We start from the raw sequence: 17443 nt of genomic DNA, 5'->3' as shown, positions 1-17443 counted from the left end.
CAAATACAAATAAAAAACAGCAATGATTTTCATTGTAAAGTTACTTTGGTAGATGCATGTGTTGATCTCTCTGTCTTGCTCAGTTTTCGCTGATAAGGCTTTACCTTCAAGATAAAGTTCAAAACCCTTAACTGGCATTCCTGGCTGGTGTAGAGTTTGACCCTTCCCACTGCTGGAGCTGGAACTTATACTCCCTACCTCCATGAACACTCCCTATTAGCCAAAATGATTCTGTGATTTATAATCAAGTTTTAGTATATGCTGAAGAGAAAAGAGTTGAAGCAAGCATTTTTGTCTGCCATTGTCATCTTCAGCTCTTGGAGAAACACCTAAATTAAATGGAATAATGACAAATAATCAGGCTCTTTGCAGAAGGGTAAGAATGGTGAGTGTATGCTTTCTTCTTTATTCCACTTAGTTCATGGTTACCTTCCCCTCTTATTAATTGACCACCAAGAGGCTAAATAGCATCAACAGTTTTTCTTTCAGTTTAGTTCTTCCAGACTAAAAAGAGTATTTTTAAGAGCATGTTTCACTTATATTAAAGTTCAGAAGTTTTATTTGGGACTTTCAGTTGCTTCATAAAAAGTCTCAGGAAACTGTACTTTTTAATCCTTATTTTAATAAGTTAATAAGACACACTTCAATTTTCTTTTCCAGTTTGCCATGAGTCCATCTAACTTCAGCAGTGGTGATTGTCAGGATGAAGAGGGACGAAAAGGAAGCAAACTTTACTACAATTTTCCCTGGGGAAAGGAGCCAATAGAAACCCTGTGGAATCTAGGAGATCATGAACTTATACACATGTACCCTGGAAATGTGTCTCAATTACACGTATGTTTTACCTTGAGCTCCTATGTATCTTTTACCCAGATTCTCTTAACTTGGTAATTTCTGAACCATTTGAGAATAAGTTGCAAACATGGTGCCCTATGATCTCTTAATATGTCAGTATGTAGTTCTCAAGTACAAGAACACTCAACCTATATAACCACAATCAACCATCAAAATTGGGAAAGTAACAGTGTTCCACTATTATCATCCAATCCATGGAACCCTTCAGATGTAACCCAGTATCCCAATAATGCCCTTTCCTAGGTTCAATGTCCAATCTAGGATCACTTATTTCATGTGGATGAATATATAATTATTAGTCTCCTTCGAATGAACAATTCCTTTATCTTTCCTTGTCTTTTGTGATTTTGACATTTTGAAGAGTACAGGCCAGTTACTTTGTGGAATGTACCTCGGTTTGAGTGGCTCTCATGTTCCCTCATGATGGCTGTATTTTTGCCAGGAATGCCAAAGAAAAGGTGCTTCCCTCTTGTCAGTGCATTATAGCAGGAGGCATGTGGTATCAGTTTGTTACTGGTGATGTTAATTTTGTCATTTGGTGAAGATGGTGCTAGCAGGTTTCTCCAGTTGTAAGTTGGTAAGTATTTTGTATTTGAATTAATCAGTAATTAATACGTCTTTTGGGGAAGATACTTTAAGACTATGTAACCTGTTTCTCATCAAATTTTGACCTATTGGTTGCAGCATCCATTGATGATTCTTGCCTAAATCAATTATTACCAAGAGGGTTGCCAAATGGTGATTTAAAAAAAAAAATTCATCATTCCTTCTAGATTTATTCATCAGTAATAATGCTGTAGAGTTGCTCCCTCCTTTCTTTCTGTAAATATGGGCTTACAGATTCCTGTTTTTCTTAGAGAGCTGTGAGCTGTTTCTAGCATTATTTATTTTGATGCTGAAATTCTCTTAGGCTTGGCCAGTGTACTTTAGATGTATCTCCATCATTCTCTAAGCACTTCCTTCCTTTTTGCAGCAATAAATTCTTCCAGGATCATCTTGTTTCTTGGCATAGCTGTAGAGTCATCCATTTCTCCAAGGAACCTTAGTTCTTATTAAAGGAAAATGTATTTGAAAACTGAGATCTTGCCACTGGGTGTGCTCTTTGCAACTGGGCATCATTGCTTCTGGGCCCTTTCAGTGGACACAGCCAGGAAATCTCTGTAGTCAGTCATGTACATACATATTTACATACTCACCCCTGCATTTATGTCTATATTTATCTATCTATTATAAACCAGGAATTCATAATTCAGACCAGTTTTTCAGGTTTGAGTCTAATGCTACAGGGTTTTTTTCCAGCTTTACCTCTTTCTTGATTTACAATTCTCTTTTCCAACAGTGAGAAACCTGGCTTCTGGTATCTCCAGTGTATTTATTTTTCATATCTTGTTTGTAACTCCCTGCCGTTCTTACACAAAGAGCAGCCCCAGATACACTCCTCCCCCCACCCTGCCAAACACTCTAGGTGAATGTTTGAACCAGGGGAAGGAAAAAGGAGGGAAAACAGTTTGGAAGACTTGACCCTGGGCATGTTCTCCTCCTCTAGAGTCCCCTTCACCAGGTGCTCTGACCAGAACATAAGGAAGGAGGAAAGTTAGAAAGCCTGGCCTTGAATTTGAATGCTCAGTGCCCCCTTCCTTACCAATCACAACTGGACAAAGTTTAGCCCCAGACAGCCCCCTCGTTAGATGTGCGAGCCTGTTGACCAAAAGCTCTGCCCTGGCCAAAGGGAAAAGGTGCTTCATTTACTTCCTAAATTAAAACAGGGTTTTCAAAAAATTTAAACAGATGATATAATTCTTTGAGAGAAGGAACCCTGCCTTTGCATGCCACAAATATTACAGCTATTTACAAGGTGCCCTGTGGATGCGGACTTTTAGAAGCCATGTGGATGGGCAGAACTGTGGCTGAGTCCTCTTACATGCTGCACCACTCTGGAGTGGGTCCAGATTTGAATGTTTTAATCTTACTGGGCCACAGATAACAGTTTTTATGTGCTATTTGGTTTCTAATATAGTCTTTTTTTTTTTTTGGTTGAATTTTGTTTTTTATTTTGATATCATTAATGTACAATTACATGAGCAACATTATGGTTACTAGACTCCCCCCATTATCAAGTCCCCATAATATATTCTTAGCAGTAAAAAAGTTACTTAGAACTTGGAAATATAATAATGAAAACATAGTAGTTCATATATAGTTAATGGAAGTTATGTTACTTTTTAAATATGAGTAAGTTAAATAGTGAAAAGTTAAAGGACTAGTTTGGGAACATTTTCCCATTATCCCAACACCATCACACTTCATTTTGGGATATTAGTTCTCAAATGAAACTTACTTGGGTTATCAGAGTCATAGTTAAATAATCACTGTCATAGTAAAAAACCAACTTAATCTTGTGACTAGGGAATTAAAGCTGAACTCTTTGTCATGCCTATTAGTCTCTTATTTTGTTCTTTATTGTAGTTTTCACTGTCTCAATGAAAGGTGTTTTTTGTTTTTGTTTTGTTTTTTGCAGAATTTTACATGAAATTGTTGTTCTTCTGTTTCCGTGTTCACAAAATTGTTCCTCTTCAGTTGAACATATTATTAAATGGAATTTCTGCCATTACAAGCTTTTTTGAAAGGCATCTTAGGCTATTTTGTATTTTACAGCTGATGTCTAAATATATTTGTGGAGGGGTTTTTAGAGAACAGTGAAGCAGATCATTAAAGTCTGAAGAACAGAGTTAGGATAGAAAAAATTCATTGTGCGTGCTTTGCGAAATCAGGTATTCTAGGTAAGGAGAGTTGCCATCGAGTATCTTGTCATCACTTCAAAGATGAATGAAAGCATTAAAGCATTGTTACTACTTAAATATGATTTAGTCTTTCTCTGATTCAGATGGCACCACAGAATGTGCAGTGTCTCAGTTACTGTATGAAATATCAATTCTATAAATGTGTGAAAGAGATCAACTAATAGAGTTAGGGTTAGAATAGAATCCTAGATATGAAGAAGTTTACTACCTTTTGAGGACAAATTCACATTGACCTTCAAAGTTAACCTTGTGCAGTTAAAATGGGTTTAAATTGCCAGTACATACATATATTAATGAAGACTAGGTTTAATCATCGATAATTAATGGAAGTTGAGGAATGAGAACTTTTTTCTGAGTATTAGAAAATTACATGAATATTCAGATGCACAGTGATAATAGGAAAAAAGGATGAAGGTAGAGTTGTTTATATGCGAAACTTAAAATATTTTTAGAATTGACATTTAAAAAAATTTGAGATGATTCTTTCCACATCAGTTTAAAAGGGAGGAAATAATAAGTCTGTTGATCAATATGTGATTTATATAATGCATTATGGTATGTTTTATATTCATAATTATAGCCTTAAAGTAATATGCCCTAAAGCAAGTTCTTAAGAGATGTTTGCTTATTATGAAAACTTTCCATTTCCATAAATTATACTCCTAGGCACACCAATTATTTTTTCCCTAGGCACACCAATTATTTTTTTCTCTAAGGGCTCTCCTGAACTTTATTGTAATCTTTAAATAATTTTTACTTAAGCATGTTACCTTTCCAAATGCCAGTTCTCTCCTAGGGAGCATAGAAAAAATGGTGATGCTTAGGTCCTATGCCACTCCAGTTAGTTCAGAATCTCTGAGAGTGGGGCCCAAACCCCTTACATTTTAACATCCAAGGCAGTTCTAATATGTAAGCAGTTGAGACTCACTGATCTAAACTCTGAACTCCCTGAGAGCAAAGAATGTATCATAATCATCTTTATGGGCCCAGTTCCCAGCATAGGCCTGGCACAGAGTGGATGTTTTGTAAATGAATTTGTAAGTTTGTATTCTGATTCTGTAAATCTAAAATATGTCATATTTAAGAGATAGTTCTGCTAAAAAAAATTATACTTTGTTTTTGTTCTATTTTTCTGTGAAGGCCCGAGATGGACGAAAAAATGTGGTCCCTTGTGTTTTATCTGTAAGCGGAAATCTAGACCGAGGCATGCTGGCTTACCTCTATGATTCTTTCCAGCTAACAGAGAACTCCTTTACAAGCAAGAAGAATCTTCACAGAAAGGTGTTTTGATATTTCAGAGATAGACTTGGGAAACTAAAAATATGTTCTTCCTCCCCATTTTTCATGGTATTGTATTTGGTTTCTAACATAAACTCTGAATAAATTTCTGTTAGTACAAGTAATTTCAGTATTTTTCAGTATCTGGGCACAGAAATAGCAAGCAGATTCTCTCAGAGTAAAACCAAACATCCCTATTGGGTGGCCCCCAGGACATTGCTGTTTGATCACAGGCAGACAGGTAGATGGCTGTCTCTGAATCTTATCACTTGAACCTTTCCATTGATATGGCCTAGAGAAAGTCAGCTTATCAACTTGTTTGGGAAGTTGGGATAGGATGTGCATAGTAAATGAACAAGAGGGATCCTCTCTTTCTCTTTCACATCTAGACCATCAGCAAAACCATTTCTTAACTGCCTCCACTGCTTCCACTCTGATCTAAGGTACCATAATCTCTTCCTTTCCCCATTGAGTGGCCCTTTCAAAAGGTACATGTCACTTTGTTCCTCTGCTCAGAACACTCCAGTGAACTCCCCATCTCACTCAGAAGAAAAGCCAAGCTGTTAAAATGTTTTACAAAAATGTTTCTTTTTGATTGCCACCTCCTCCTTTCCACCTCACTCAGTCTGCTCCAACACCATAGACCTCCTGGCTGTTTCTAGAACATGCTGGGTATGCTCCCAGCTCAGAGCCTTGTCACTGCTTTTCCCCTTTGCCTGGAAGACTTCTCCTCCAGTATCTATAAGTTTTGTTCCCCAACCACCTTTTAAGTCTTTTTCAAACGTCACATTACAGAGGAGACCTTCTCTTACCACCTTATTTTAAATTGCAAACAGCCCTTCCATGAGCCCATTCCTTGCCAGCCCTCTGCCCTCTCCCTTTTCATACCCTTCCTTCAAATATATTATTTACTTATTTATTTTATTACTTGTTTCTTCCCACCATGAGGGACAGGGATTTTTGTCCCCAGTACCTAGAACTGTTTCTGGCACCAAGGAGCCATTAAAATGTTTGTTAAATGGACAAATGAGTGAGAAGAGTGGTGGGTTTTGGCAAGCAAGTCCAAATGGTAAGCCACATGGCCCCAGCTGGGTGAGCAAGGCAGTGATGCCAAGGACATTCTGACTGAGGAAAAAGTGGAGTTGTTAGAAAATGGGAGAGTATCAGGTGAACTTATTTCTGCAAAACCTCTGAGTAGGGAACCCCATGAGAAGCTGGATGTAGACAGCTGGGTTCATCATTACATGACTTCTTATGACCTCAGGTGGCTTCCATTTTCACACAGAATATTTTAACTGTTGGAGAAATGCCATGTTTGTGACTGCATATGTTATATTTAATGAAGATGTGTTTTTTTCCTTCTCTTTAAATTGCTTTAGGTACTTAAACTTCACCCGTGTTTAGCCCCTGTTAAGATTGCTTTGGATGTGGGAAGAGGCCCAACAGTAGAACTAAGACAGGTGGGTTCAATGAGTTTTAATATCATGATTTTAATTACAACCATTATTCCAAATAAAAGAGTAGCTTGTCATTTAAAATTTTATTTTGTCTGCTTTTTAAAAAAAATAATGAACTATGGCTAAATACAGTGGTGAATTATAAGTCATTGGAAATATAGTGCGTTAAAGAAGCTGCAAAGTGTTTGGTAGATTTTGCTGCTATAGAGTCACGTCCAGTCACAGTTACAGTTTTTTAGTGAGCACACAGTTGTGGTGATCAAAATATTTGTACAGATGTCTAGTTAACTATGACTTGCTACCTTACCTTTTAACTTAAGACTTTTGGTACTTGTTGGTATAAGCACAGGTTCTAGATCTGTAATCTTATTTTGACTTTTCTAATCTATCTGGCTCAACTAAACACTCTTTTTCCTTTGGTATCATTAATATACACTTACATGAGCAATATTGTGGTTACTAGATTGCCCCCATTGTCAAGTCCCCACCACATACCCCGTTACAGTCACTGTCCATCAGCGTAGTAAGATGCTATAGAGTCATTACTTGTCCTCCCCGTGCCCCCCTCCTACATTATATGTGCTAATCATAATGCCCCTCATTCCCCTTTTCCTTCCCCCATGCCTCTCCAGTCCCTTTCTCTTTGGTAACTGTTAGTCCATTCTTGGGTTCTGTGAGTCTGCTGCTGTTTTTTTCCTTCAGTTTTTGCTTTGTTCTTATGCTCCACAGATGAGTGAAATCATTTGGTACTTGTCTTTCTCCACCTGGCTTATTTCACTGAGCATAATACCCTCTAGCTCCATCCACGTTGTTACTAATGGTAGGATTTTTTTACTTCTTATGGCTGAATAGTATTCCATTGTGTATATGTACCACATCTTCTTTATCGATTCATCTACTGATGGACACTTAGGTTGCTTCCATTTCTTGGATATTGTAAATAGTGCTGTGATAAACATAGGGGTGCATATATCTTTTTCAAACTGAGAAACTGCATTCTTAGGGTAAATTCCTAGGAGTGGAATTCCTGGGTCAAATGGTATTTCTATTTTGAGCTTTTTGAGGAACCTCCATACTGCTTTCTACAATGGTTGACCATGAGCAGTGTAGGAGGGTTCCCCTTTCTCAGCATCCTCGCCAGCATTTGTTGTTCCTACTTTTTTCTATGTTGGCCATCCTAACTGGCGTGAAGTGGTACATCATTGTGGTTTTAATTTGCATTTCCCTGATAATTAGCGAAGTGGAACATTTTTTCATGTTGTGCCTGTTGGCCATCTGAATTTCTTCTTTGGAAAATTGTTCATATCCTCCACCCATTTTTTAATAGGGTTACTTGCTTTTTGGGTGTTGAGGCCTATGAGTTCTTTATATTTTTTGGATGTTAACGCCTTGTTGGATATGTCATTTACAAATATATTCTCCCATACTGTAGGATGCCTTTTTGTTCTGCTGATGGTGTCCTTTGCTGTACAGAAGCTTTTTAGCATGATGTAGTCCCATTTGTTCATTTTTTATTCTGTTTCCCTTGCCCAAGGAGATCCATTCAGGAAAAAGTTGCTCGTGTTTATATTCAAGAAATTTTTGCCTGTTTTCTTCTAAAAGTTTTATGGTTTCATCACTTACATTCAGGTTTTTGATCAATTTTGAGTTTACTTTTGTGTATGGGGTTAGACAATAATTCAGTTTCATTCTCTTGCATGTAGCTGTCCAGTTTTGCCAACACCAGCTTTTGAAGAGTCTGTCGTTTCCCCATTGTATGTCCATGGCTCTTTTATCATATATTAATTGACCATATATGCTTGGGTTTACATCTGGGCTCTCTAGTCTGTTCTATTGGTCTATGGGGCTGTCCTTGTGCCAGTACCAAATCAACTAAACACTCTTGAGAAAAGCCAGGAGAGGGGTTTTCAGTTTTTTCCACAGACGCCTTCAGCAGTTGTCATTTTCCTCTGGTGTCTCAGACCCATCCAGGGCCTGAGTGAGGACACTGGGAAGGTTCACCTGGCTTTCTGCCCAGGCTCCAGTGGGAAGGTCTGGGAGGTGGGGATGGTGAACTCAGAAAGTGGGAAGATAAAGGTTTAATTTTCACCCGGCTAGGGCTCCCTAACACGTTTGTAGGTAGCAAGTTCCTAGTTTTTTTTTTTTTCTTTTTTGATTGAAGGACAAAACAGAACTCTGCTACCTAGACTTTTGTCATTATATTGCAAGCCTTTTGTTGTTTTGTATGATTATAAGAATATAGTAGTATTTTGTGACTTGGGTGTTTTTAATTTACCAAAAGGGTAGTATGTTGTACATCTTATTCTGTTTATAACTTTTTTCCCCTCAGCAGTATGACAGAATCCATATGCATGGAACTTTCTAGGCTACCCAAGAGTTTTTGCTGGTTATATATGCAGAGACAGGATTGCTGGATAAAATGAATATGTATCCTTAATTTCACTATGTCAGCTAGATGGCTCTCCAGATTGACTGCACCTATTTGTAATCTCATCCATGGTGTGAGGGTTCTCATTTTCCTGTGTCTTCAGCATTTAGTGATGTTTTTTCTACCTTCCATTAGAAGAGCAAATTTTCTGGCAACCACTAACTTACTAGAACCCATAGTTGTATTTACTGTTCCCTTTTAATTACTTGTATTTATTAGTGTCTATGTTTTCACCTATCCCAAAAATATCAAGTACCTTAACACCCATTTACTTTGCCTTAGTCTTTCTCTAGGAACTTCATAGATATGCAGATTCTTGGTCCCCACCCAGACCTGCTGAATCAGAAACTCTGGGAGAGGCCGAGCCTCCAGGAGGTTCTCCAAACGGAGCTCTAGCTCAGGCATGTCCCCTACCCCGCAGCAGGGACATGTGGTCATGTCTGGAGTCATTTTTAGTTGTCACAGATGGCGAGGTGGAAGCTCCAGGCCTCTCCTGGAGGCCAGGAATGTGCCCCAGCCTCCTCTGTCAGCAGTGCTGAAGGGGAGACTCCTGCTCTAGGGTTTCTGTTCTAGATTATTAAAAGTGCTTAGAAATTTGCTTTGTTTTGCTTCACCACTGCTTTTAAGAGAACGATGAAGTCTACTATGTCATTTACTCATTTTATTTCTACATTTCCAGTCAGGCATTTGTCTCCAGTGTGCTGCTGAACTAACCAATCATTCGCTCTTGAAACATTTTCTTCAGTTGGCTTCGGGATACCACAATCCTGGTTCTTTTCATGTTTTTCTGGCTACTCTTTCTTCCTTTACTGGCTCTTTCTTCTTTCCTGACAGGCAGTAACACTGTAGGGCTCAGTTCCCAGCTCTCAGATGAGTTTAGAGCTCACGTGGACCTTTGACCTTACTGTTTTTCTCTCATAGAATCTGTTTTGGTTTTGTTTGTGTTTTGAATGATAATGATGATAATAAAAACTCTTTTATTTGATATAAAATTTTCTCAGAAGATTTCATTTAGTGTTCAGCTTTGCAAGGCTTAATTTCTTCATTTGCAGAGGAAATATGCAATTTATAAGTAGAAAACATAAATAATAAGGAATATTATCACATAAAGGAGCTTGTGAGCATGTTAAAGACTGAAAAAGGTGGTTTGTGGTTTCACAAAAATAGACTAATCATTCTAGCTACTTTCATATTTGAAGTTTCTATATTTTTCCCTAGGTTTGTCAAGGGCTATTTAATGAATTACTAGAAAGTGGAATTTCTGTGTGGCCTGGTTATTTGGAAACTGTGCAGTCCTCTTTGGAACAACTTTATTCAAAGTAAGAATTGTCTTCTTTGTCACTAAAGTAGTTTTCATTAAATGATATTTCTTTTATGAGTAATAAAATAAATCTCTTCTAAATATATATGTATTTTATATATATATATAAAACTTAAAATTACTCCTAGCTTTCTCATTTTCAGAACCACATGCCCTTTTGCTGTAGCAGGGAACAATATTCATCAGGTGTATTTGAGCACACCCTGTGTGCAGCTTCAGGGTTACTGTCATGGAGTATGTGTACCTGAGTTTACCAGTTTATCAGGGATGGAATTATGTCTATGGGATGAATTTGTTGAACCAAGACTGAGGGAACATGAGTGGAGTGCCTTTTCTTTGCTGGTATTGTGGTTCATTCAGAGGCTGAGTGGGAGACAGTTCCACCCAGAGGACAGAGCACTACTCAGTAATCAGCACTTCTGTTCCCTGGGCCACTCAGGACTGAGTCCTGGCATATCAGGATTTACCTTACCTTACTTCCTCCCTCGTCCTTACTGTCTGCCTCCAGCCCATCCCACTAACTGTCAGTCAGCCTCCTGAATATATCTCAGATCCATAGCCCTCCATCTTCACTGCCACTGCCCAAGCTGAAGTCACCAAAATCTCTTGGCTGGATAATTGAAGTAACTCCTAAATGATCTTCCTGTTTCTAGTCTTAGGCCTGCCATTTCTTAACTTAAGTAATCCTTTCTTCCCACCTTTGGGTTTATTTTTTATTTTTTAAATCTTTTTATGTTGAATACATATCTTTTGAGTGAAAAGTTGTGAAGCTTTGTGTTTTGCTCTTCAGTTCTCTAGTAACTTTTTAAAATACACCTTTCAGATGATGTCAGAGGAAAAATAGGTCTCTATAGATAAAGCAACTAATGGTTTCAATCATACATAAAATGAAGGGGTGGTACTTGAATATTCCAGTCCTCTGAGATCTAAAATCTTACCCTTTAGGTCTTGTGGACATTATCAAGTTACATTGTTCTTTATATGTCAAAGGCTTTATTGTGCCAGAAATTTTTTAATCTAAATGTTTATTAAGCACCTACTATGTTTTATGCAGTTTGATACAGCAGTAAACAAGACAGAAAAGTTTCTTCTTTTGAAGCTTATATATTTTTGGGAAAAATAGAAAACAAACAAGAAAATAGATAAATAAGATAATTTCTGCTAGAGTCCTACAAAGAAAATAAACATTAATGAGGCCATGTGACTGGGTAAGCCTGGGGCAGGGATGGGGGGTAAGCCAGTGTGGGTATGAGAAGGCCAGTGGGGATATATTCAGTCATTGCTGAACTAAAAACTATAAGTTAGCAAACTAAATTATATATTAACCATGATTATGGTATAATTTGTTATACTATAGGGCTTTATTCTGGTAATATTATTAGAGACTTTATTCTAAAATATTTTTTCTTAGATTGTATCCAAATTCCAGAAGGCTGAGGTTATTCTGAGGTTCATCCGTAAAATCACCCCAAATGATGTGTTGAGGTGCCAGTGTTTATTTCTCAGATTTTATTTTCTGTCATGACTTGTCAGCTATCACAAGTCAGAAACTTTCTGAAAAGTTTACTTAGAATATGATTCAGAAACTTGAAAAAGGTGTTTTTTTGGTCCAGCTCTCAAACTCTGCCTTTGAGTTCTATAACTCTTGAAAGTGGCATGAATTCTGAAGTAATTAAAGCTGATAATGTGATGAATTTACAGTTTATATTTGTGCTTATGTATTTTGTTTAACTACTTTTTTCTTAGATATGATGAAATGAGTATCCTCTTCACAGTTTTGATTACTGAAGCTACTTTGGAGAATGGATTAATACAGCTGAGAAGTAGAGACACCACAATGAAGGAAATGATGCATATATCCAAAGTAAAAGACTTTTTAACCAAGTATATATCATCAGCTAAGAATGTATAGATTTTAATATTTGTATAATAAATACTCTCCTTTCTTAATTGGTTGTCTGACATTGTTAGATTTTTTTTTTAGCCCCTTTGCCCTTATGATGTGAACATTTTGGTGCTTTTTTAAAATCAGTTTTTATTATAATTTTGATGTAGTCCATTGTATCAGGAATATGTTCAATTATAAGAAAAAAAATCCTACTATACTGGATAAGCAAATTGGAGTTTGTTTTTCTCAGTAAGAAATCTAGGGGGTAGACTGTCCAGAGCTGGTATAATTATTTTCTCTATAGTTAGGGACCCAGGCTGTTGCTATCTTTCTGTTCCACCATATTTTATGTTGGCTTTCATCTTTATACCTGTTGCATCTTGGTCGCAAGGTGGCTGCTTTATTTCTAGCCTTCTCATCCACATTCTAGTTAGGAAGAATGTCAGAGACAAGACCTAGCCAGGAAAACTCTTCCCTTTTTAGGAAAGTAAAAGCTTTTCCAGACAGCCCAATCACAAGACTTGTTTCCATTTCATTGATCAGAACTGGGTCACACGGTCATTCCTAGGCTAATCACTGTCCAAAGGAATGAGAATATCATCATTAGTTTGGATTAAACACATTTTATCCTGTGGAACTACAGAAGTGTCTTACCCTTTTTGAAATGGGTTTTGTTATCAGGAAAGAAGCAGTCTTTATGGAATCTCCCACATGTATACCATCAAATACCAAAGATTAACCTGAAACTAAACTTTTAAAAATTAGAACATATATTAATTTTTGAAGAGCAAGATAAAATAAATGTTAGGTGACACAATCTAATATTACAGAGTATTTCATGTCTGGTTCTAATAGAACTGTTTATGAGAAACCTTTGAACTTTTATGTGCTGTTTATGTTTTTGTTAATTTACTATTATTACCAACCTGATAAACATTCCAACTGATAATGTGTATAAAATATCTTAAAGCTAATTTTCTTAGTTGACTTTACTTAGCATGTTTGGAGTTTTCAGTTAATTACTTTTTGCTACTGTGGAGAATTTCAAACAAACATATACAGAAAAGTGTAATTAACCTCAAGTACTTGTCACCTGGCACCATGGCCCAGTCTCACCACATCCACCAAATACCACCCTTCCATATTACTTTGAAACAGGTCTCAGCTATCTTTTCATTTGTAAACATCTTAATTAACAACCTTTTGTCAGCCATTATTACACCTAAAAAATTAACAGTAGATGATATTAAGAAATTATTGACAGTTTTCTTGGATGTGATAATGGTATTACAGCTTTATTTTTCTTTTTACAAAGTCCTTATCTGTTAGAGAGATACACTTAAATGTTCTTTTTTTAATAAGTACTTTTTTTAAGTTGATCTATAATTGACATACAACATTGGTTCCAAGTACACAGCATGGTGATTCAATAGTTAAACACGTTATGTAGTCCTCACCCCAAGTAGTGCAGTTACTGTCTCTCAACACAGAAAAATATTACGGACCATTGACTGCATTCTTTATGTTGCACTTCCATCCTCGTGAACAATTTATATTATTATTGAGATTTTTGTGCCTCTTTATTCCCCTCATGCACCCCACCCATCTACCCCAACCTCTCCCCAGTGGTAACTTTCAGTCACTTCTCATTGTCTATGAGTCTACTGCTATTTTGTTCATTTTGTTTTGGTTTGGTTTTAGATTCCACATAAAAATGAAATCATATGGTATTTGCCTTTCTCCACTTGGCTTATTTCACTTAGCATAATACCCTCTAAGTCCATCCATATTGTTACAAATGGCAGGATTTCTTTTTTATGGCCAAATAATATTCTATTGTGTTTGTATCATATCTCTTCATGGAAATTTTGGTTGCTTCCTTATGTTGATGTTGGCTATTGTAAATAATGCAACAATAAACATAGGGGTGCATATATCTTTTTGAATTAGAAATTTTGTTTTTTGAAGGTAAATTCCTAGAAGAGGAGTTACTGGGTCAAGAGGTATTTCTATTTTTAGTTCTTTGAGGAACCTCCATACTGTTTTCCACAGTGGCTGTATCAATTGACATTCTCACTAACAGTGTAGGAGGGTTCCCATTTCTCCATATCCTCGCCAACACTTACTATTTCTTGTCTTTTGGATAGTGGCCATTCTGACTGGTGTGAGGTGATAGATATCTCATTGTGATTTTGGTTTGCATTTCCCTGATGATTACTGATGGGGAGCATCTTACACTTAAATATTCTTGAGTGAAATTATATGATATCTGAGATGTGCTTTAAAATTCTCCTGTTTACTATAAAAAAGGGGTGGAGTAGAAATGAAGAACAGTAATAGCACTGAGTTGTTTAAACTAACTGATAGGTACATGTGGGGTCATTGTACTGTCTCTCTATTTTTGTGTATGTTTGAGAATTTTTGTAATAAAAGGTTTTTAAAACCAACTAGTTAATATAAAATATTTACTCAGTTTCCAGTTGTCCCATAATTTCATAGAATTTACATTGTTTATTTGAATCAGAATCCAAATAAGGCCCATTTACTGAAGTTGGATGTTAGGTCTTTTAGACTCTCCCAGCCCAAAGGTTCCATCTCTCTCTCTGTCTCTCTTTTAAGAAATTGGACTGTTTATTATGGAGTTTTGCCCTGCTTGGATTTTGCTTATTGCATCCCCATGGTGTGGTTTAGCCTGTCCCTCTCTCTCTGTTTCCTTTAGATGGAAAGTTGGATCAGTTTCAAATTCATTTTGGTGGGACAAGATTACCTCATAGGTTGTTGTGTTTGCCCATCAGGAGGTAGTAATGTCTGTTTGTTTATTTTGGGGGCATGTTAGCAATCAGTGATTGACTGATTTCAATACCTAAATTAGTTGTTCATTAGAGGTGGCAAAATGGTAATATTCTAATCCTTCATTTGTTAGCCAGAATACTTCTATTTAAAAAAAAAAACTCATCTGTTTGCTTAGAGGTATGGGAAAGGTGAGGAAAATGCTGGATTTGTCTTTAAAATTATTCTTTTTGGTGTCAAATTGTCCTGTTTTTGGCCAGCGGGAACCTCTTCAAGTAGGTCTCAAGTCCTTTTGACATGAACTCAGCAGTCTTTGATAGTTTCCTTGTCATCTGGTATCTAATATAGAGATTACATAGTTCAGGGATTCTCTAGGGAACTTGGTTCCTTTTACTGGACAACTGTTTAGAGATCATACTCTGGGTACTAGGGATGCTCATTGTTAGTAGGTAGTCTTTGTTTCTAAGCTTTTTCAGTGTTCAGAGCTAGCAAATGTGTGTTGTATGTTTTAATCAGCTTTATTGAGATATAATTTGCATACCATAAATTTACCTATTTTAAATGTACAACTATGAGTTTGACAAGTGACCGCAATGACAATTTAGTACATTTCCATCACCCCAAAAAAGTTCCCTCATGCCCTTTAGGACTGCAAGGTTTTTACTTGACATCATCTGTCATACATCTGTATCTCCTCCCATGCCCCAAATCCCAATTCTTAAGAAGGAGGGTGATAAAATTAGAATGCCCTGCCACACAAGTGCTCATTTTCTTTATCTCACATTAATCCCGGCAGTCTCAGAATTGCAATACCAATATTACCACCATATGTCTACTTAACAGTTGAAATTTAAGTTTTGCAGTTTTGGGTTCAGTACTTAACTTTAATATAGCTGTGAGAATCTAAGAATTTAAAAATTATTTTTCTGCAGAAAATCTCAGTCCTGCCCACAGGTATTTTGACAGGAGGATTGTATTCCTGGTTTCAGATCAGCTGACTGTTAAGGCATCTACACTAACTGCAACATAGAATGCTTATACTACAGTTGAGGTAAGTGATGTTTGTGAAGATTATTCAGATCAGAGGTGTCCAGCTGGGTTTAGACATCAGAATCTCCTGTGGCGCTTTTTAAAAATAAATATATTTGAGCCTTATCCTAGACAGACCTACTAAATCTCTGGTGCTGGGTTCCACGCAAGTTTATTTTTTAAATTGTGTAGGTAGTTTCTGTTCACCTCAGTAACCACTGTTAAATTTATCAGAGAGCTGCATACATGGATGGTATTGGTTTTTTATACATATTTTTTAATTGAAGTATAGTTGATATGCAATATTATATTGGTTTCAAGTGTACAATATATAGTGACTTGAGGATGGTATTGTTTTGACGGAACTTTCCTCCAACTCAATTGCTTTTAAAAAATTTCTTAACATGTACCCTTCTTAGGTATTATGTCACACCAATATATTTGGAAGATGTTATTAGAAATTATTCTATGAACCTCATTGTTGATTTAGCCATAAGAATGTTCTTGAAGGCATTTGTTTGCTATGTTATACCACATCTTCCTGGGAGGAAGGATGAGAGAAATTTCTCTCAGATTTAAATATGTGATAGGTATGCTTCTCCTGAAGACTGGCCTGTCATTATATGTGTCATATATTCACTCATGCATTTTATTCATTCACAAAAGCTTTTGAGCACCTAAATCCTAGGGATGCTAGGTGCTGGGGATGTAGTGGTGAACAAAACAGACCAGGTCCTTCTGGGGGAGGGGCAGGTGGGGCAGACCACAGCAGGTAGGCACATGGACAATTTCAGGTAATATCAGATAATGTTGTAAAGGAAATGGAGCAGGATGATGGGTTAGATCATGGGTAGTGTGCTGTACACAGGTAGTCAGGGAAGTTCTGAGATTGAATGATACGGAGTTGGACATGAGAAGATCTGGGGCAACACTTCCAGGGAAGAGAGACCAGCAAATGCCAAGGCCCTTAGGAGAGAAAAGACAAGTTGTCAAAGAATAGAAAGCAAGACAGAGGGTGCTAAGGGGAGGCAGGTAGAAGATGCGGTTAGGGCTCATATCACTTAGAGCCATAGGAGCCGTAGTAACGAATCTGGAAGCCACTGGAGAAGGAGGGGCTGGTTTAAGCGGAGAGGGGACATACTGTTATTTTGAAAAGATCAACTGTGGAGAATGGAGTATAGAGGTGCAGAAGGGAAGCAGGGAGACCTGTTAAGGGGCTCTGACAGTAGCCCAGGAGATGGTGGCCAGGACAAGAAGGTATTGGCAATACCCTTCTTAGACCTGGCAAGAGGAGTCTCCACTCTTTGTCCTGCTCTAACCCTTCCTCATGGGATATCTGAGGGGCCAAGGGAACATGCTTGGAAGCCCTTTGTAATCCTTAGGTGTCTAATTTTTCTAACCTGTAAGTTTATATGCTACTGGAGATCTCAGTTACTATCTCTGGTTGTGTGTGTTGGGTAAAGGTTGAAGGCATAGTCCATGTCCTCCAGGGTAGAAAGGAGAAAGGGAAACAGTACGCTTTAGGCATCACAAAAACCACTGTCGATCATTCCTCTGGTTGTGTCCTCTTTTCACCCTTCAGGAAAGGCAACATTG

General features: G+C 37.2%; 1 protein-coding gene across 2 annotated transcripts in view; it reads left to right on the top strand.

The window, feature by feature from the left end:
* POLG2 (DNA polymerase gamma 2, accessory subunit) overlaps positions 1-16703 on the top strand; it is a 31285-nt gene extending 14582 nt beyond the window's left edge. Inside the window, exons 4-9 of one of the 2 annotated variants that reach the window (XM_057501626.1) lie at positions 661-834; positions 4797-4937; positions 6314-6394; positions 10038-10138; positions 11887-12004; positions 15751-16703. In XM_057501626.1, the coding sequence (XP_057357609.1) occupies positions 661-834; positions 4797-4937; positions 6314-6394; positions 10038-10138; positions 11887-12004; positions 15751-15816 (681 nt within the window). In that variant the 3' untranslated portion in view covers positions 15817-16703. Of the gene's footprint in view, positions 1-660; positions 835-4796; positions 4938-6313; positions 6395-10037; positions 10139-11886; positions 12091-15750 lie in introns of those variants that run through there. The other variant, XM_036899902.2, reaches the window with a different exon arrangement.
* The last annotated feature ends 740 nt before the right edge of the window (positions 16704-17443 follow it).

This window comes from Manis pentadactyla, chromosome 4 (genome assembly GCF_030020395.1).
Source record: "Manis pentadactyla isolate mManPen7 chromosome 4, mManPen7.hap1, whole genome shotgun sequence".
Taxonomy (NCBI): domain Eukaryota; kingdom Metazoa; phylum Chordata; class Mammalia; order Pholidota; family Manidae; genus Manis; species Manis pentadactyla.
This window is presented reverse-complemented; position numbering and strand designations above follow the sequence as displayed.